This window comes from Glossina fuscipes, unplaced genomic scaffold (assembly GCF_014805625.2).
Source record: "Glossina fuscipes isolate IAEA_lab_2018 unplaced genomic scaffold, Yale_Gfus_2 0, whole genome shotgun sequence".
Taxonomy (NCBI): domain Eukaryota; kingdom Metazoa; phylum Arthropoda; class Insecta; order Diptera; family Glossinidae; genus Glossina; species Glossina fuscipes.
In genome coordinates, this window is record NW_023998414.1 from 5,132,195 (window position 1) to 5,152,403 (window position 20,209).

At 33.6% G+C, this 20,209-nt stretch overlaps 2 protein-coding genes across 2 annotated transcripts; one reads left to right on the forward strand and one right to left on the reverse strand.

Annotated features, from left to right (window-relative positions):
* Nucleotides 1-4,589: 4,589 nt before the first annotated feature.
* LOC119633876 (cytoplasmic dynein 1 light intermediate chain 1) lies at nt 4,590-19,881 on the reverse strand. The gene is made up of 7 exons (XM_038027681.1): nt 19,575-19,881; nt 7,295-7,485; nt 6,830-7,230; nt 5,420-5,649; nt 5,188-5,299; nt 4,945-5,121; nt 4,590-4,872 (listed from the first exon to the last, which is right to left on the reverse strand). Exons 1-7 carry the CDS (start codon nt 19,679-19,681, stop codon nt 4,621-4,623), a joined length of 1,470 nt encoding a protein of 489 aa, XP_037883609.1. The 5' UTR covers nt 19,682-19,881; the 3' UTR covers nt 4,590-4,620.
* Nucleotides 11,870-16,137, forward strand: LOC119644719 (armadillo repeat-containing protein 2). Its single transcript, XM_038044438.1, has 9 exons — nt 11,870-12,203; nt 12,351-12,459; nt 12,547-12,806; nt 12,892-13,130; nt 13,209-13,346; nt 14,044-14,720; nt 14,781-14,970; nt 15,048-15,293; nt 15,351-16,137. Exons 1-9 carry the CDS (start codon nt 11,885-11,887, stop codon nt 16,122-16,124), a joined length of 2,952 nt encoding a protein of 983 aa, XP_037900366.1. The 5' UTR covers nt 11,870-11,884; the 3' UTR covers nt 16,125-16,137.
* Nucleotides 19,882-20,209: the final 328 nt, after the last annotated feature.

The window sequence follows — 20,209 nt, forward strand, 5'->3', positions numbered from 1 at the left end:
GAACAATAATATACGTATATCGTAACGGAATCTTTTATACCCATCACGGTCATCCTAAGAAATATAAAAAAAAAAAAGTAAAAAAACTAAACTTTCATGCTCCACAATATGAAGTGGGCTTTGTGGGTGTGTGGTTGAAAAAGTCTAAGTCACTTCCAAATTCTTTCGCCAATTTATAGGCGACATCTTCATTTTCGCTAACGGAAAATACTACACAGTTGAACACAGACGGACGTGTTTAGGTGTACTCCAAATTTAAAAGAATTTATTTACTTTATGGGGTTTTCGAAGCTTGTTTCTGCACTTTATAAAGATATTAGGCATATGCATTCGAATTTGGTTCATTTATCTGCTATAGCTTATGAGTAATGAGTAAAACACCAATTTTTTTATTCCTTTTGAAAAACAGAGATATTGTCAGTTTACATGATATTGTGGGCGTGTCCTTCGACCGATTTGGCCCATTTTCAATACCAACCTGCGTGCATAGAAATTTATAGCCGATAGCTTCATTTTTACAACCAGGAGAATGTTTACAATAATCTTTACACAGACGAGCTTGTAGACAGACGGACATGTTTGAATCGATCCTGAATTTGACACTAATCAGCAATATATGTACATTGTGCGATCTGTGAATCTTCCTTCTACCCGTTGCATACGTTTTGACACTGATGTGTTTTGACCCAATGATCAGTCCACTTCATCGTCCCCTTATAATGCCCTATGTTGAAAAGTCGTTATATGCAAAAAATTTCAATTCTCTAAATTTCTGAACGAAAGTGGCTGAGCAGTAGTATTATATTCCGACATTATAAATTGGTGGTGAGCACTTTTGCAACTCACGCTTTGCTCCATTCCCCCTCCCCATCCTCATATAACGTACGATGAACATCAGATCAGGTGATACCCTGTCGCAAGAACGATATTATAGCGATCAAGACGTCAACCTATTTCCGTACTTCTTCAGCATTTCGAAACGGCACGCTAGCCAAGCCATAATTCTCCGAAGATTCATAAATAGGTTCGAAGATCTAAACAAAATAAAATAATGGATCATATTGAAAAGTCTCCGCAGTTTTGAGCTTCTTTTTGTAGCCTTCTATTTTCATATGATTCTAATGTGCCGTGCGGTTGATGTTTAGTGTCTCCGATATTTTCTAACAACTTGCGTACCGGTCTTGCTCCACCAATTGAAAAATTTCATCAACTTTTTCAGTGACTGCGAGGTGCATCTTTGACACCGAAATCTTGGATCCTTCGTTCACTCACACCATTCCTATTATATACTTTACAATTTTCTTTTTTTTTCTTTTTGACAGCGTTTTTTATACCGAAAAAGCATCACATAGCGTATTTGTCCAGATATTTCACTCATTTTCAAAACAGTATAACTTTTTACACGAGCACACAATTAGAAAACTATCTTCACGAAAAATGCAAGCTGCAATGTCGACTTTCAAGCACATGTTCATTTGAGACAATCAGGTGAGCGTTGCCCGATATATCATTATAGGCATCAACGCCATTCCGCAAACAAAACCGCGGAGAATTTTCAATATGATCTAATAAATATTTCTTGGTACAATTTCCTGAAACACTTTGTCTAAGACAATACAAAGGAGAGGGACGCTTACACTCGCAGGTTCAAAACTGAGTGCGCTAGGCAATACTTGACTGTAGCTATAATTAGTTCTCAGTCGGTAGAGGCATAGTACTTACCGTTTGTACACAAATCCACTAAACCCCTTATACATCCCTTATTTTCTTCCATTTCCTCACTCGTTTTTCCCCAACTGATTGTTCCAAGCAATAAAAAAAAAGTGAGAAAATTTTGTCCTTATATGGAAAGAGGGCCGTAAAAAAAGGTCTATAGGGTGCAAACAAATCTATCTATATATATGTTGAATCACTTAAGCTTTTAAATAAAAATGTTTGTATGCAAGATGATCGAAAACATGATTCCATCCGATTGAGCATCTCTAGAGCCATCCGGTAGGTATGAAAATGAAAAAAAAAAACTACTTTTTAGTTTGTCTCGGCATTATTTTATATATAATTTCGCATAAGTTTTATTGAATTACTCGGTGTTGGTTGGTAACGGTTCGTTCTTTTATTTTTGCTGATTTCTTGAAGCATTTTTTTAAATAAAATTACTTTTACTTTTCTTCTTTTTCAAATCTTACAGTATTGCTTGCTTGAGGACATTTTCAAGCATTTTCTTTAAATAAAAATAGAGAATAATCTTCTTCTTTTTTTTTTTATTTCATTAGTAGAAATTATTTTAACAAAATAAGGCCATAAATATGTTGTTGTTGTTGTTGTTGTTGTTATTCTTGTTCTTGTTCTTGTTTCTAACTAAAATATTTATTTTAAAAAATTTTACAACACTTTTTAGAAAATAACAAATTTCGAAAAAAAATTGTAAATTAATTTAATCTTTTAGATAATAAAAAAAGAATGCGAGTATTGAATTAGTTAAAAGAGTGAGAGAGAGAAAGAAAGAAAGAAAGAAAGAGAGAGAGAGAGAGAGACAGAGAGAGAGAGAGAGAGAGAGAAAGAAAGAGAATGGGAAAGAAATAGAGAAAACACTTTATAACACTTACTGGAGTATTCGTCTCTCAACTATTACTAGTTAAATGGGATTTGATGTCATATCAGATGAAATCGGGTGTGACGCTTAATACTAATATCTTTCAATAAACGGTTTTAGACTTAGGTTAATAAAAGTGCTTCTTTTACTGGCTTTCAAGCTTTAACATCTTATATAGCAATTTCTTTAGAGTCTTGATTATCTTAAGTATTTTTACGCTGAAAGATCTTAGTTTGTGCTAAAGGTAAAGCATTTGGAATTTTTTTTTCTTTTCTTTTGTTTTTTGCAGTATTTCAGTAAAGAATAACTTCAACTAAAAGTTATTAAGTAGTTAATGGATTTTTTGAAAAATTTTGAACAAAAAAATATATTAGGCTCATTTCGTTGAATCGAAAAAAAAAAATATTGCATTGCTTAGCAAGTATAGGAAGTTGTGGTATATACTTTAAGCTTTCAAAAAAAAAAAAAAAAAAAAAAAAAACGGGTACAACTGTTAATACTGATCGATACCGACAACAAATAACTCATTTGAACATAGTTTCGATGGTAAGAATCGGATTGGAAAGAATTCTTTCAAGTATCTTTCTTTCTTTAATAATAGCGCTCGCATAAAGAGAAATTAAATTTATATATAAATTCTCTTTTATATGTACAGTACATCATCAAACGATATATTTGCCAAATTTGTTAAAATTACCATCCGTTACGATCGTTTACTTACGCGCTTTCTGAGCCAAAGAAAGAGACAATTAAGAAAGCAAACGATTTCATCTTTTTTTGGAATAATTTGCCTCGAAACAAAAATTCTTTCAGGACCATATTCGTAAAATACCTGAGACTTAGAGGAAATGTGTAGCTGCTACTAACGACTTCGCTTTTGCTTTGAACATAGCATTTTTAAAATTTCATTTAAAATCCATGTTTTTTGTGTTTTTTTTAATAACAACAAATTTCCTTAATAATCGCTACACCCATGTTATAATTGATTAAGAAAAGTAAAAAAAAAAAAAAAAGAAAATACGATATGGGATATTATTACCATTAGTGTGATTATTAAAGTAAGATTTTAAACTACACCAGATTTTTTCAATTTCGTTCTATTGTAGGTACAGGTTATGGAGTGTCTTTTTTCTGTTTTCTGTTTTTTTTTTTTTTTGTTTTTTTTTTTTTTTTTTTTTTTTTTTTGCTTTACTTAACAGAGACAATCAAATTTATTTTGCTACAAATTAGTTGCATTACTGACAATTTCTTACATAAAAAAGAAAAAAAATAAATTAAAAAAACTAAAAAATTTGTATTGATATATATAAAAGAAAAGAAACAATATTTTGAGCAAAAAACGGAAATTATTAAAAATAATTAAATAGGTTTTAGAAAAAAAAAATTATCTGGTGGTACTGCACAATGTATGGTACTTAAAAAGCTTATTTTGTATAACTGTATTGTTTATTTTACTTTGGAGTTTTTCTTTTCTTCGTTTTTTCTGGCTTTATATAATTTTTTATTGAAAAAAAATAGAAAGAAAACCGATAAGAAAATGTTTCCTTTATAAGATGATGCTCACAAATCGAAGAAGTCCTCCGCGTATTTCAATAATAATGAACACAAGCAGACCGACTTTCAGACATACTATTTATAAAAGAATTCTATACATAAATAAAATAATAATAATAATAATAATAATAATAATTAAATATTTGTGGACATTTCATTAAATATGCCTAAGAAAGAAATAATTTCTCTAGGGACTGTAAAAAATACAAAAAAAAAAGTTAATTTAAAAACTAAAGTTTTTCGCATTATATTTCAATGTTTCAGCGTTTCTCCTTCGTTTCTTACTCGTATTCGTGTGTGTATATATATATATATATGTATGGTCTTAGATCTGAACAATGAGAGTTGTGTTCTTTTGTTTTGCCATCATTTTATGTAAACTTTCGTTCAACATTAAATATCTCTGACAATATTTTTTTAATTAAAGGAGAGCCTGTTTAAACCAGCTTCCAAAGAGGTTTTGCTTAAAAGGTTTAACAATCGCTTTGGGTAAAATCAACGTCCTTTTTAACGCTCCTCGCTAAACGATCTAATTCGGCAGCAGCATCTGTGCGTACGGATAGTTTGTCGGCCGTCAATAGACTATCCGAGCCATTGGTGCGTGGTGTGCTAATGGCAGAAGGCGGTGTAGCGGGTGTACCAGATTTTTTGTGCAATAATGAATTAAAGAAATTAGCCAAAACACCTTCAGTACCAGGAGTGGAAGTGTTTAATTTCGCCTCCATCTTTAAAAGAAAACGATTTAAATTTTCTAAATAAAAAATTTTATAAGTTTTATTAAAAGATAAACTGTTCACCTTTTTCGGTGAACTTTGGCCTGCGGAGCCTGGAGTTCGAGGCATAGCCTTGCTAGCCTGCGAACGTAAAGGCGATTCACCCCGCACTTGTACACTTTGTTTAATGATTTCCTGCTGTCTCGCCAAAAACGCCTGCTCATCTTCAGTTTGCACTTCGATTTCACGATTCGAAACCGCCTTCAAATTATGTATTTATGCATGTTAGTATACATTTATTCTTAATTAATAAACTTTCAAACTTACTTTCCGAGATGGCGGTGGTGTTATAATATCTGTATAATAATCCACCTCTTTGCAAGAATTCATATTCTCACATAAAATTTCTATTTTCTTTAAACTATCCCACCCAGCAGGTCTAAAACAAAAAAAAATAAATAAATAAAATAAATCCAAGAAATATTTTTTTAATATTCGATTATAATAGTCGATTCTCAAAAACAAAAAAAAAAAAGAATTTAAATAAAGAAAAAATTACATTAAAACTGCATCCTTTTCCACGACTAGGGCAGGGGTACGGAATGGTAAACCATAGATTCGATGTGTTAAATATTTATAAAGGAGATCACAGTTTTTGTCTTCTTTAACACTTGTATAAAACAGTGAGGAGCCATGTTGCAAACAAAAACGTCTTATCCATTGCTGTATAAAATCGAAATGTTCATCTCGATAATCGTATTCCTTTTCCAATGTGGTCATGTAATCAGTCTAAAGAATGAAATAAAATTGAATTATTATTAAAAAATTCTGTCATTTACTGCGATAGCGAAAAGTTCGCGGACCGTGAATAAATCATTAAACAATTTACTTCCTCAGAAACAGTAGCTTATAACTGAGTCGATCGAGCCGTTCGAAAATGTTAGAAAATCACGTCACACCGTTCGGGATCGCAAGTAGTGAATAAAATAATTAATTCCGTATATCTTTCTCAGTTTACATGTCTTATAAACTGAGGTAATTGAGGCTTAAGGAATCTACGGACGATTTCGAAAAACTTGTCTTACATGATTGTGAGTGGTATTCAGATTTGTGGTCTGCAAAATTCGGCCGATTATACGGGTCAAACGATGGCAGAAAATTCTTCCTAAAACCATTTACTATTTACTTCTTTATCCTAAATCAAGTAAGAAAGCTATACTCGACTGAACCGAATCTTGCATACACAACACACAAACATACAGACGGAGAGACATGACGAAATCAACGCAGAATTTCACGCTGATCAAGAATATTATTACTTCATAAAGTCTCTGAAGTTTCCTTTCGGGTGTTACATACATTATGGACATACAACAATATGAGCATACCCCCATCTTACAGTGGTGAGTATAAAAATTACACAAAAACAGCAAGGAAGGAAGACAAGGCCTTTCGGCTCGCCCAAAGTAACATTTATGCTTTATATAGAAAAGTATTTATGTTACATGTATTATTGTGTATTACTTATGTAGAAACGTAGAGGTACTAGAATTACATCAAGCTTAGGATATTGCAGTCATGCAAAAAATTCTATAATTTAAGGAAATTATTTTCGCTTGCCGATATTTAAAAAAATGTGTAACCGACTCGAGTCTTATTTGGATGGATTGGCGGGCCTCAATAGTTCGTGAAGGAAGACGTGGGCCGGTAAAAAAATGAGTAAAAATTCTGCATCTTCTATCGTCACAATAGATGCGTATGGTTAGGTTAGAAATTACCAAAGCTTCTAAGAGGAGGAAAACCACCATGCTGTGCTAACATAAAATGGAAAGATAATTATATGTCAATATATTCAAAATAGATTCTCTTTCGGACAATGAAAATCGTTGCGAATGTGACAAAAAAAAATTATAAATATATTTTATTGCATTCCCCTCCCGCGAACTTTGAAGTTGAACCTGTTGTTTACCTTAGTGACCACTACCACTATATCCAAGCCCAAATTTGTTAGCAAAGCTCCATCTGTTAAGGGTAATAAATCATCCTCATCTATAGAGCTGTTTCTCATCGTGCGTTTTACGGGCGATCCGGCATCCAAATCATCGCCGACTTCGCAATAGCTCTGCCATGTTGCCACAAGGCGTTGCCGTGCTTCCTGTTTCTCTTCGGGTTCCAGGTGTAAACTCTCTATATGCTCCGACAATACCTTGATCCAATGAGTGAGCTGATTCAACCAAAACCAAGGTTGTGTCATTGATACTGTGAGTATAACCAAAGTGTGTGTATAATTGTTTTTATTTAAGGCAAAATGTAATAAATTTTTATGCCCTGGATCGCCATCTAAAACCCAAACACTTAAACGTGTCATATCTGTAAAGCAAAGTTATTCAAATAAATCCAAGCATTTTATTAAAGCTCCCTTTTTCTTTCTTACCATCTCGATATTCATCCTTAACATCGATATAAGCGTATTCCAAACCCGAACCTTTCTTCGGATTCTCTACGCCCTGTAACTTGGCTATAAGTGTTGTTTTTCCGGTGGCATTATCGCCTAATACTAAAACCGATTTGTTTGAGGGAAGTTTTGTGCTACCTTGCTTTTGAACTTCACTTAAAATTGAAGACCTAAAAATGAAGAAAAAAAAAAAATGAAATAATTTTCGGGATATGAAGAATTAAATCTAAAAATAAATTTTCACTCTTCTTACTCCAACAATATTTTTATGCATATTTTATCGACTTCAATTCACTTACTCCTCATCTGATGACAATAATTTTCCTATTTCCGTACGCAACAATTTAAACACTATACACTCACGCTTATCTATCGCCAAATCGATGCAACGTTCATCCGTCCGCATTACTATATTTATATTTAATGACTTTAAAATTAGTTGAAAAAGGAAAAAAAAAAACAAAAACAAAAACAAAAATCCTGACACGCGAATTAACTTTTCAAAAATATTATAAAATAATGAAAAATGAAAATGAGACGATTTCTTCCAATCATTCACTCGCTCGCTCGCCCGCTCGCTCGCTATTCAGTTAAGGAAAGTCACATGAATGCTTATGTTTAATGGATATTTGTTATGCAAGCACACATGTATATATATATATATTTAGATAAATATATTTACAATTATTTCCTTATAACGTAGTAAAGAGAAAGGAAATCCGCGCTAACCAACGCAGGTTGAATGATTTTGACTTTATTGCATTAAAGACTCGTTTATGCATTTAATGCTTTAATCGTGCATATTTTACAATTGATTGGTCACGCATTCATTTATTCGTTCATTTATACATATTTTCTTTCACGTCGTCGAATAGCAGTTAAAGGGTTGCTTTTCCAGTTCTTTAATAGCGCGTCCATTCAGTATTTCCATAGGAAACACAATTGTTTTGATATAAATATTGATTTTTAGAAGAGGCATCAAGTCAAACCTACACTATACTACCAAAGGGGAGTGACAATATACATACTAGCTTTGTCATTCCTTTCGTAACACTTTCAACTATATTTATATAAGGATTATTTGATTACCCTGACCCGTTTGTTCTGCCGACTGAACGTTCTCACTCCCTCGATCTCTCTCTATTGCTTACGTAATTATTACTCTACGTTTTTCGGTATTTGAAAATATTTAAAATTGTTTATAACCACAAGTCTGTCCATGATTATAACGCCATACTCGCCCAGCAAAATCGAAGAAGAGCAAAGAAGAGAGAAATCCTACGATTACAAAAGGAGAAAACCACTAAATGTTGTGTCAACGATTGTCTTCAAACACTTTAGAGACTCATTACATTACTTGTTGTAAATTCCCGCAATGATATATAAGCTTCCGACTTAATGGGAAAAAATAACGGCCAAGGCTTCACAAAGTACTAATTGTGACCCGCTCTTTCACGTGCACAGCGATAATTACAAACAATTGTCGTAAACCTACCTCTTCGCGGCCATGTTGAAGTTTGATAAGGGCCTTTTAAGCTTTTCTTTCATTTTTCTCAAAAAAGTCATAAAATTCTTTCATTTTGAAGACGATTTCCATGCATAACTCTCTTAATACTTCAGTTCGGGCTGATGACGAAGCAGGTAAAAAAGTTTGAGAACGATCTGCGCAAGGCGAGGGCTATCTGTACGTCTTATTATTCAATGCGCATGCATTTGAAGTAACCGCAGCCACCACCGCAAACGGCCGTGTCCAGCCATCAGCAACTCTATTAAAGTCGGATCCCCGCTGTTCCTATACTTCCATGCTTTTGGATGGGCTGGTCTGCATTAAAGCGACGTGTCATGCTCATTCTAGCATCTCTCTCGCTCTCTCTGTCATAATTCACAGGCCACCCCCAACAATTCGAAGACTTGCGTTAAATCTTGAACCTCTATAGTAGCTGATTGCTTAGTAGACAAGTCTGCTAGCAAGTGATTTCTGATAATCTCGATGAATTCGCTTTGGTGGTGGGTTTCCCTTAACGGGAGCACTGCGTGTACAATACGTTACAACGGCTTTTTACCCTCACATGTTATAAGCATTCAGCCTCAGTTATCTGCTTAGCTCCGCGAAAAAAAACAAATAATATATATTTGGGTCGAACTTATTCGATGTAAGGTTTCGCATTCCTGATTTGAAAGAATGCGACCGTTTTTCTTGCTAAGAAAGTCTTCACACGAAAACAAGTTTTTATCGCAGAGAATGAATTTGCAATTGGAAAAGCCATTCTCCGCAAGAAAACAACTAGGGATGCATAACAGTGAAACCTCTAAAATTTAGTTCTTAAGTCAATGTGATCTTCGTTAGACAAAATGCCTCACCGAACGATCTCAGAGTTGTCCAGTCCCTGCAAATGATGTGTAACCAATCGATAAGCACGGATAAAAACTTTCTCACTGATATTTTTGAAGTGAATACTATCAAACGAGTAAAGACAGTGAAATATAAAGCTCGAGAATTATGCGTCACTTTCACGAACATCCCACTTTCCCACGAGTACTTTGCAAAATCTGTTTTCGACCAAAAAACATAGATTGGAGACGATACAACATATCATATAACCACCGAAGCCAATGAACAATTGAAAATTTAATTTTGTTTAGAGTTTCTTTGAAAGGAAAGGACAACACTATGTACTTATCCTACAAAAGTTGAAGATTCTAAATCGGTTTGGATCGGTCTTGTTCAGCTGCTTTATGGTTCTGCTTAGAACGAACTATTGCCGCAAGAAGTAGACCAAAATATGGTGGCTCAACATTGCTATCTTCGATCGAAGTGAGTCCGTTCGCTCGTTCGGATAGCGTATTGTTATTTCAATGTTCATCATCCGTTCATACAACTAACAAATTATTAAATTTTTCTTTAATTTCGTAATGAATTTGTAAAAGATTGTATTGGATTTTGTTTTTTAGCTCGCGCATGAATGATTGTGCATTGATAGTAGAGCTAAAATTTGTGTTTATGTTTTAAGACACACTTAATTAAGATCCGTATGAATGGCATTTTATTTTGATATTTCGAGCAGGGAAAGAAAACACACATATTTTTAAAGCATTCTTTTCTCTTCCCTAAAAACTGCTGATCAGCGGCAAAAATACGTTGAGAAATGGGCCATATATAAATGTCGGGGATAATAGACCCACCTTCAAGTCTTTGCTGCCAATTACATACATAGAGACGTAATATGATTTTAACTCAAAAGACTTAGTATGCCTTTGTTCTTGTTACATAATCCATCCATACAGTACAGTTCAGTTCAGTTCAGTTCAGCCAATTGTGTCCAAGTAACTTCTATCCGATTTTGGACCATAAGGCCGAATAGATATTTCTGGACTATTGGCAATATCCTGCAACGATCTGCTTTGATGTTTCTGTTAAGGGACGCCGAGGCTACCATTTAAGAGCAACAACCAGCTTCACAGTTGGTTTACGAAACTTCATTACGGAAATATTCATGAGCAGACTGCTTTGCTGAGCTCGATTGAATGAAGCCTTAATTGACAACATATGATGCACTGCTTAACTGCTTCAAAATATTTTTAACTCTCTTTCGGAATATTTCGAATGTGTCCATACTTGCTATCAAATGGAATTTCGTATAAAAGGAAAATTTTCGACAAATTTACGCGATTTACGAGATTAACAATCCAGTTCGATTGAAGTGTATATGTCGTCGCATTAGAGAGGTGGTCTCTACGAATTCCGACAGCCATTTAGAAGTTCCAACACACAAGAATTTGCCTTAATTTGTCTTCATTTAGATGAAGTTGCGTACATTGGAGACATTAAGCGCATATATGTTATACATAATTGAATAGCAGAGTTGATCTTTCTTAGTCTAGACTAAAGTACAATCTATGAGTTGAATGAATGAAATGAATATTTAAAAGTTTTGTTCCCATTTGAAATACCTTAACGAAGCATTGCCCGTCCCGATGACACATGGATTATCTTAACAGCGCTTTCCATCGTATGAGGTCTACTTACTAAAAATTGGATCGATTTGTGGAAAGCCTCAAAACATGAACAATTCTTACGACCTGATACCCGAACGTGGCCGGAAAAGGTAAGAAAAATAGGAGCTAGTGATGGCACGTTCTCTCACAATAAAGTTTCTTAAATTTCGATTCGAAACGGCAAAAAACTTATTTGCACTCCTAATATATAAATTAAATTTATAGATGTTGAGTGTAGTGCAACCAACTTTCTACGTAAGTCTTATTGAGTACTTGTTTTCTAATATCCTGTAGAAATATATGAATGAACATCAATGGTGAGGGCCAACGGTTGTTATGGTGTTCATGCAGGCCAAACTAAATACCAGCATTTAATGTTCTATAATGTGTACACATATTCAGTATTCGGCGTGTAAGGGTTCTTTTATTATATATTTTTTTTCTTTTTTTCTTCTTTCTCTTCAATAATATGACGACCATCAAACAGTGTTGAATTAGAACTTGGAAAGCAGAGTAAATAAAAATTTTTCCTTTGGGTTTTTTTTTTTGTTTGTTTTTAAAACTGAACGTGAAATGAGAAAAATATATTTAAATAAACGGCGTTCACAAAGTGAAACGCGACAAAACGATATTATTGGGATCGATGAGAAAAGATCGATCCAACAATTGGCTAAAGTGCGTTATGGTCAACAAAAGTTGCCGTTAAGCAATGTTACGACAGATTTAACAATCGAAAATTTGAACAGACGCAGGACATCGGCCGAAATGATAAGTGAGGCTAAAATGTTCTTAAACGAAATAGAGTCATCAACAAATAGCAATAGTAACAGTAACAGCAACAACACCAGCAATAGCAATATTAATATGAACGCGAATCGAGCATTAGCTAATGGTGAATGTAATAAAATATTCATATTTTTCTTTTTATTAAGGAAATGAGCAAGCAATGGAAATGGAATGATGAAGACTTTTGTCTTTTCTTTTTTGTCGTCTTCTTCTTCTTCTAATAATAATTTATTTCCTAATTAACTAATCATAGTTATTGGCGTGAAAGTTATTAGCACGAGAAGGCCGACAACACCACGAGACACGGCACGTGTATTATATGGCAAAGTATCATTAGATGGTCGACCCCCTAGTGCTTTTTCGTAAGTATCTTTCTTCCTTAATACATGATAAAAATTAAAAAAAAAAAAAAAAAAAAAAGAAAATGCTTTTAATTAAAATAATCGCAGATTACGTTACTTGCAAAATGAAAATATACGCAATCTAACCAAGACTCCACCAGTGCTAGAACCGTTGGCCATTAATCAAGAAAAGTCGAACGATGAAAAGTTAATCAAACCAAAACAAACCATTGGCGGCCATCGTCGCTCGCAATCATACGATGAAGAAACTTGTGATGCTAATGTGAGTAAACAAGTTCAAGGTAAATCGCTATTGAATCGTAAATTGCCCGCTTTGGAAGTGAAGGGCTTACCAGCGCCTTTATTAGGTAATATTTAAAAAAAAAATAAAATAAAAAGAGTTTCTTCGCAAGAGAAGAAATTATTCAAAAAAGTTATCTTTCAAAACATTAGATTCACGCGAACGAGACCGAGCACGAGAACGAGAACGAGAACGAGCTAAAACTGCTTATAACGAATCAAATAATCTTATATCGAACGATTCTGTCACAACTTTATTGACAGCTCGTAAATTGCTAACGCGTAGCAATGATTTGCTGGCTCAGTCATCGGCCGAGAAACTTATCGATATGTTGAAGGAGCATGCCGGTCTAAAGGAATGCACCGCTGAAACGGTTAATCATATCAATTCGGTAAATGACTTTATATATTTTGAAATCCCTTCTTGATTCCCACAAGTTTTTATATATATTTCCTAAAAATGATTGCAGATTTTATTGGAACTCTATCAACGTTTACATAAAAACGAAAAGTCATTTAAAAAAGGTTTCATATTGGGCGGTCTCTACGGTCTAGTGGAGTGCACTTCACCCAAGATTTTATTAGCGGTAGCTAGAGTGGTATTAGCGGTAAGTATTATACAAAATGGAATAAAAAAATTATAATTTTAGATCGATTCTCTGAATCGACTTTACTACTTAATTAGTAAATTGGTTTGTATATGTAAAAAGCTTTTTCTCCATAAGATTGTGGTGATGGCCTTAGTGCGATATACTTTCTTACAATATGCCATACAAGCCGAGTTTATTGACGCCTTGATGTCGAAGAACAAATGTCTGCGTGTTATGAGCTGCTTAACGGCTCATTTACGGATGCTATTGCAAAATTCATTGCATAAGTTCTTATAAAATTCAAATGCGTTTAGCACGCCATACAAGTGAGTTTGAGGTTATGTCCGATTGCCGTAAAGATGACGCTAAGATGACGTTACTCTTCAAAAGAAGATCTTAATGGATTAATTTGCTATTAGATCACAATAGATCACACTTCTGACACACGCTTTTTTTTTTCTGGAAACTTCTTGTAAAAATTTCTGTGGACGTCTCACTGTCAACACTTTCCTAAATTGTCCGCATATATTGTAGTTTTCGATAAATAAACGATAATCGTTCCCCTTCACATATAATGGCAGAAATATGCGCAATTGAGACAACTGCGAGAAAATTCTCGTAAAGAATTTGTTATAGAAGCGCAAAAAGGCGTAATATCATTTTCCCACTGATGGTATGGAAGAGTTTGAAAAATTGTTTAATAAAATCTTTGTAGCTTCGTGTCTCGGGTAGCAATTTAACTGGTGCGTGCAAGTTAATATTTAAAGTCGCTCGCAACGAACAAAACGATCAATTATTTTATGACAATGATATTTTGGAATTACTAGTGGATGGCTTGGGACGAGCCAGTCCTTTAGAAGATCCTGAAGCCTGTATTTACGGTTACGGTTCCATACGTTTTCTAACGTGCAGCTCGGGCCAAGAAAGGGCGGAACTAAGCGCTTTGAAAGATATTAACAGAAACTGGTTCGAACAATTGGAATTGCCGCGTAAACCAGCAACAGCTCCGGCCTTGGGCGACATGCATAAAATGGAAGGAGAATTCAAACAGAAATTGAACAAGCAAGATGCGTTAGTAATACGTTTGGCACGTCACGGAGCTGTACAATTGATGATTTTACATTTACAAATGCTTAATGAAGCGGGAGCAATGCAAAAATTGTCTGGACCACCGTTGCATTCTTTATACCAACTATCGGCAGCATTAAGGGCTTTCGCCGACATACGTCAATATTCCTCATCCTTGGAGAAATTGGAAACTTATCAGACCGAATCTGCACAGTACGGTAGAAATAACATACAATTGGAACTCGCCTGCCCTCATCTGATTAAGGCTGCTGAAATAACTATAGGCGAAATTGAAGTGCAAAACAATGTGGTTAGAACGTTAAGGTATTCGGTTAGATCCTAAGCTTGGCTCTCCAAGAATTTGATTTTTCTTTTGCTTTCTAGTGTGCTTTCAGAAGATGTCGATTGCTGCCAAATTTTAATGAGCTTTAGTGCTCGTCTAGGCATGCTTTTAGGATCTTGTTGTGCAGCGCACGTGAACGGTAGTGCTAATGAAAAACTCTTATCTTTAATTAGCCGTTTAGGCTATATACTTGGTAATATAATGGCTAAATATGATAGTGCACGTGTACAGGTACGTAGAGAGATACTTCTTAAGCTATCATTAAAAAATAAATAAATAAATAATAAAAAATAAAATATCTTTTTTAGTTTTATCACAATGATGTGGCTATGGAATATTTAATAAATATCTTGGAAATCTATGCTAAAGAGCCACTCACCCTGCATAATTCGATGGGCGATTCCGTGATAGATGTCCTTATAAAAATAATACGTGTAGTGGCTAATATGAGTGTCAATGAAGAAGTGGGTCTGGGTTTAGGTAATTGCCGCTCCTTGGGCAACATACTACTGGAGCTCATTAAGGTTAATCAAGAAGTGAAAAGCATCAAGTTGGTAAATATTTTAAAGCAGTTCATAATGAATTTTTATAACAAAATGCATTCGTCACAGAAACAAGAATTACAAGAACTGTTTCATGCCACTTTGGGTGCTTTGCATAATCTTTGCTTCTATCAGGATAAAAATATCGCAACACCAGATTTGGTAATGGACTCGCAAGGGAGCTTACAAAGTATTTTACCCGAGCTAACGAGTGACTTATGTAAAAGTTTGAAATTATGTCGCGACGAAATGTTGCAAGTGGAAATTGCACGAGTTTTGGGTAATCTAACACGGAATGAGAAAGCGAGAAAACAATTTTCAGCAGCTCAAGGCCTCCCCGTCATTTTGCAAATACTTAATAGTCCAGTAAACAATGAGATTTACGATTTGAAGGCTTGCACTATAGGCATTTTAGTTAATGTTTTGGGCGATATTGAAAATCGTAAACCATTTTTCGATCTGAAAGGTCCACAAATATTACTCGTTCTCCTTCGTCACGTCACCATGCAACAGGCAGCTGATTGGTTTTTGGCTACAATTATATATCAAGCATTTTGGAATTTATTTATTGATACACAGCATATAGAAGAATTATGTTCTTCGTCAATTCTCGATGAGTTAAGCGATATGCTGATCGATCATTTAGATGAGGAGAAATTTGCAAAAACTTCAACGGATGACTTGCCAGCAGATGTGTGGGAAAATTTCGCCTTAGTTGCTACGGATCTATTAGAACGTTTGCAAACTAATTACGACCAACTTAATGGAGGTAGTATGCTTTCTTTGACCAATACCAATGTTTACGATAACGATGAAATGGATGTTTACATAGAACGCATATAAAAGTAAAAGAAAAAGAAGAAAAAAAGAAAAAAAGAAAACAACAACAAAAACAACAACTTACGAACATTTTTATAATAAATAATTTTTACTTAATATCTTGAGAAATTCAAATAAACAAAACAAGAAAAAAAAAATGCTTAAAGCTTAGGAAATTATTGCAGCAGCTTTACTTTTGTTCCAACAATTATTCAATTATTAATGGACATTAATCAATATTTTAATTCAAATTGTTTCGTATTGGGGTACAAACCATGAATCACTTGAGATAAAACAACTTGTGAATAATAATAGAAAGAAATTAAAAGTAATAATGTATTCTGTCAAAAAATAACCGGGAATTAATAAAACAAAACAATCTTCTTCTCATTTCGAAGGGCTTGATAAAATAATGATATCATATTTTTTCCCATTCTCGTTTAATTTTTTTTGTTTTTTTTTTTCATAATTTGACAAATTGTAATTAATTAAAAACTTTACTTCATAGTCCACACAAGCATTCGGTTTAGTGATCATCCAAAATAATGCGCTAAATATTCAGTTGGTTATCACTTGGCCTACTTGTCATTGTATACTTTTTTTATTTTTTATATTTTTTTTTCTTTTTAGTTTTCTGGCTAACTTTCTTTTACTTTCCTCTTACATTAAGAGTTTTTTTTTATTTATTTTTCGTTGAATTCTAAAAAATTTTACAGTTGCGCTATCTAGTGTCACTCATTTTTTCTTCTCTTACCCAATACTTTCATTCCCTCATAATATTTTTTATATATATCCTGATCGTTAGATGCTGCGCTTACGGTTGTTGTGTCAAATTTTTTTCATTATCATAAACAAATTCCTAGTTCTTCTTACTCTCTTAGTTGCTTACGAGATAATAAATAAAAAATAACTTATATGCATTACTTTAATTGCTGCGCTATATGCTGCGAAATTTCATTTTATAACATTTTTTTTACTATATTTTAATTATTGTCTTTTATTGCTTTTTTCAAAATCGTGTTGTAGATTTTATTGAACTTGTTTTTGAAGTCATGATTCATGCGGCACTTTCTAAGAACATTTCATATATCCTTATGTTAGTTTTTCCTTGGTATCCATGAAATGATTTATTTATAATCTTTACATTCATATGTGCGATGATAATTTTTTGTAATCCAAGGACGATTCTTTTTTTTATTTCGAAAATATATCGTTCATATATTTGGTTATGCATTTCGTTATACCCACAATTCAAACAAAAGTTTTGCGGTCATATAAACATACATATACACATGTTCCTCTTTTACTAACCTTAAACTGTTGCCAACGCCTTACCGCATAAATGGCGGCAAATACAAGTCTTGCGCAAATTCCTCTACTTATATATTTTTTCAAGACCTAAAGAAGGAAGCTTCGGAAACGCTCTAAATTGCATATATATATTTTTCGTCAGTATCAAATTCCAAATACCTTTCATGATACCTTTGGCAAATATTCTTGTGATAACAAATAATAAGATATCAGCTTCAAGTTCAAGGCCAAAAGACGTTAAATGGTAGTTTTTGAACGTAAGTTGATTTAAAAAATGGGGGAAATCGATCAAAGCACACATCTACACACACACAACATAAACAGCAAATAGTACTGGCTTTAAAAACAAGAAAATAAGTTTTTTTTGTTAATTGTTTATAAACCGATACGATGCGACGACAAAAATTCCGATGTGTACCCTATAGTATCTTTAGTAAAATGAAAAACTTTGGCTACGCCCATCCAATATTATAGAGTAAAAAAAGATTTTTTTTAATGAAAGATTTGCCCGCAGACGAGTATAATTTTTTCACTTTTCTTGATATTAACTCGGGTGAGATTGTTTTTGTTGTTTAGTCATCGGTATCAAATGAAGCTCCGTACATACACTTATGCTAACAATTTATCCAGTCGGCGACCTTATTTTATGGTCACCTGCTAGGCAAGGTTTGTCGAATTTTTTTTTTTTTTTTTTCGACACCGTCCTGCATGTGAAGCGATATTTAAGATAGCCGGCAATGGACAGATTTGCAAGTACTTTTAAGCTACGACGATTATCGCCAGCTGTCGACTAATATTCCGTAAGAGTGCATATAACAAAATGCGCAGTCTTCCGGGCCAAAATCAAAAAGTGGTTACGATAAATCATTTCCTTTTGGATAACTGTTGTGTTTCTAACGCGCGGATCTTCGACATCGTTGTAAGTTCCTTGCATAAAAATTTCTGCGGTAAACGCAAAATGGAAAGCGAACATTGCTACGCAGCTGGTTCAAAGTTATTTTCACGCCTGCCTATGACCGCATGGAATGCTACAGATATACGTACAATATATGCTCCATATACGAAGATTTTGATTTACGAAATGCTATTTGCCACGCTTCGCCGATTGCTAACGGCTCCGATAACTACGCATAGCGGGCATAACTTCAATCTTGATTAAATCAATGATTTAGAAACGTTTACGATTTCGCTACTTACTTATGCATAGACTCAACATTGCAACATTTTCATTAATAATGAAACTCGAGGAAATAATACAAATTAACTACTTGTCCTAACTAACTATTCTAAATGAACTAACTAGCGAAAAGTTCTAGAAATCAATTCAACATCATATTAGTTCCGGTTCCAGTTCCAAAATTGTAGTCATCTTTAACAGAATTTTTGAAGCAATATTCTTAAATGGTCGATTCAGGATATATTTTTTTTTTTTTGTAATTTTAGTTATAATTAAATTACCCGTATTTTAATTTCCAAGGAAATCCTTTCTTCAGATTTAGCGTTCCTTGAAATAAAAAGTTTTCAACGGGAAAATTTTAGCATTTAAGCGAAGACGATCGTTGACAAGATTTATACATTATCAGTCAAATCGAATCTAACTTGAAGTTAAGTGCGAAAAAAGTCACGAAAGAAACGTCAGCTATGATGACACATCGTCATCTATACATATTCTCAACTAAACCAAAACATACCAAATAAGAAATAACAATGAAATAGCAAACAAAACGCTATAGTACACGTATCGTATTCTTGCGGATAATAAAAGAAAATAAAAAAAAAAAGAAAAGAACGAAATAATAATCAGTGAAATTAAAGAATCAAATTATTTTCCTATTTTTATGTACAAATAGTTTAGGGTTAGGATTCGCGAGAGGCTGTAATATTGTACACCCACACATTTAGTATTTAGCATATTTAACTTGTCAGCAATGTAAAGTGCAAGTTGAAGGTGGATATGCAGCGGCGGTGCAAAGGAAAACAAAAAAAGAGAAAGAGACTGTTTTCCCCTTTATAAACCTATCCAAGTAATACATTAAATGAGTAACATTTGAAATATGCATAAATTTACCAAAATTGGTGCACACTCTATATACGTATGTATATATATATATATACATATTTATATATATATAATAGATTAGATTAGAAAATGCAAAAACTTACCAAAGGTTTTCTTTATCAGCGTTAGCAGCAACATCCTTCTTCTTGGAAGTTAAGGATGATGTCAGAGCATTACTGCTATTCATTTGTACACCCATGTCCAACGCCATCTTAAGTAGGTAAAGACGACGATGACGACACTACCAAATAGCAGCAGTTGCAAAATCTTAGTTAGTTGGAATTTAATTAAAAATTCAGATTAACTTTTAATAACACAAACTACGAGCCAGTCTGCTAAAGAAAATGTTTATTCCCCTTTTTTTTCCTTTCAGCGTGAGTGAGAATTTTTTAGTTTCTTTTTGTTTATACAAATTATGCAAAACTTTCAGTGTAAATCATTTAAATTAACCTGCTTTTGTTAGCGGCTAACTTTATTGAAAACTTTAGTTTTAGTCTTTTCTTTTGTTTTATTCTTATAATATGCTTTTGTTATTCGCTGAAAAAGGTACCTCATTAAATTTTCAAGTCCAATTTCGGGTTTTCGTTTTTGTCTTTATCCACTTTTGCTTATTTAATTCTCCCCTTTTGTAATTTCCATTGCCAGACTAAACGGAAATATTCTTTTATATGCTACGCCTTCTTTTCATTTAGTCAGATCTATCGCACAAAGTTTATCATGAGAACTTGTTTATTTAAGT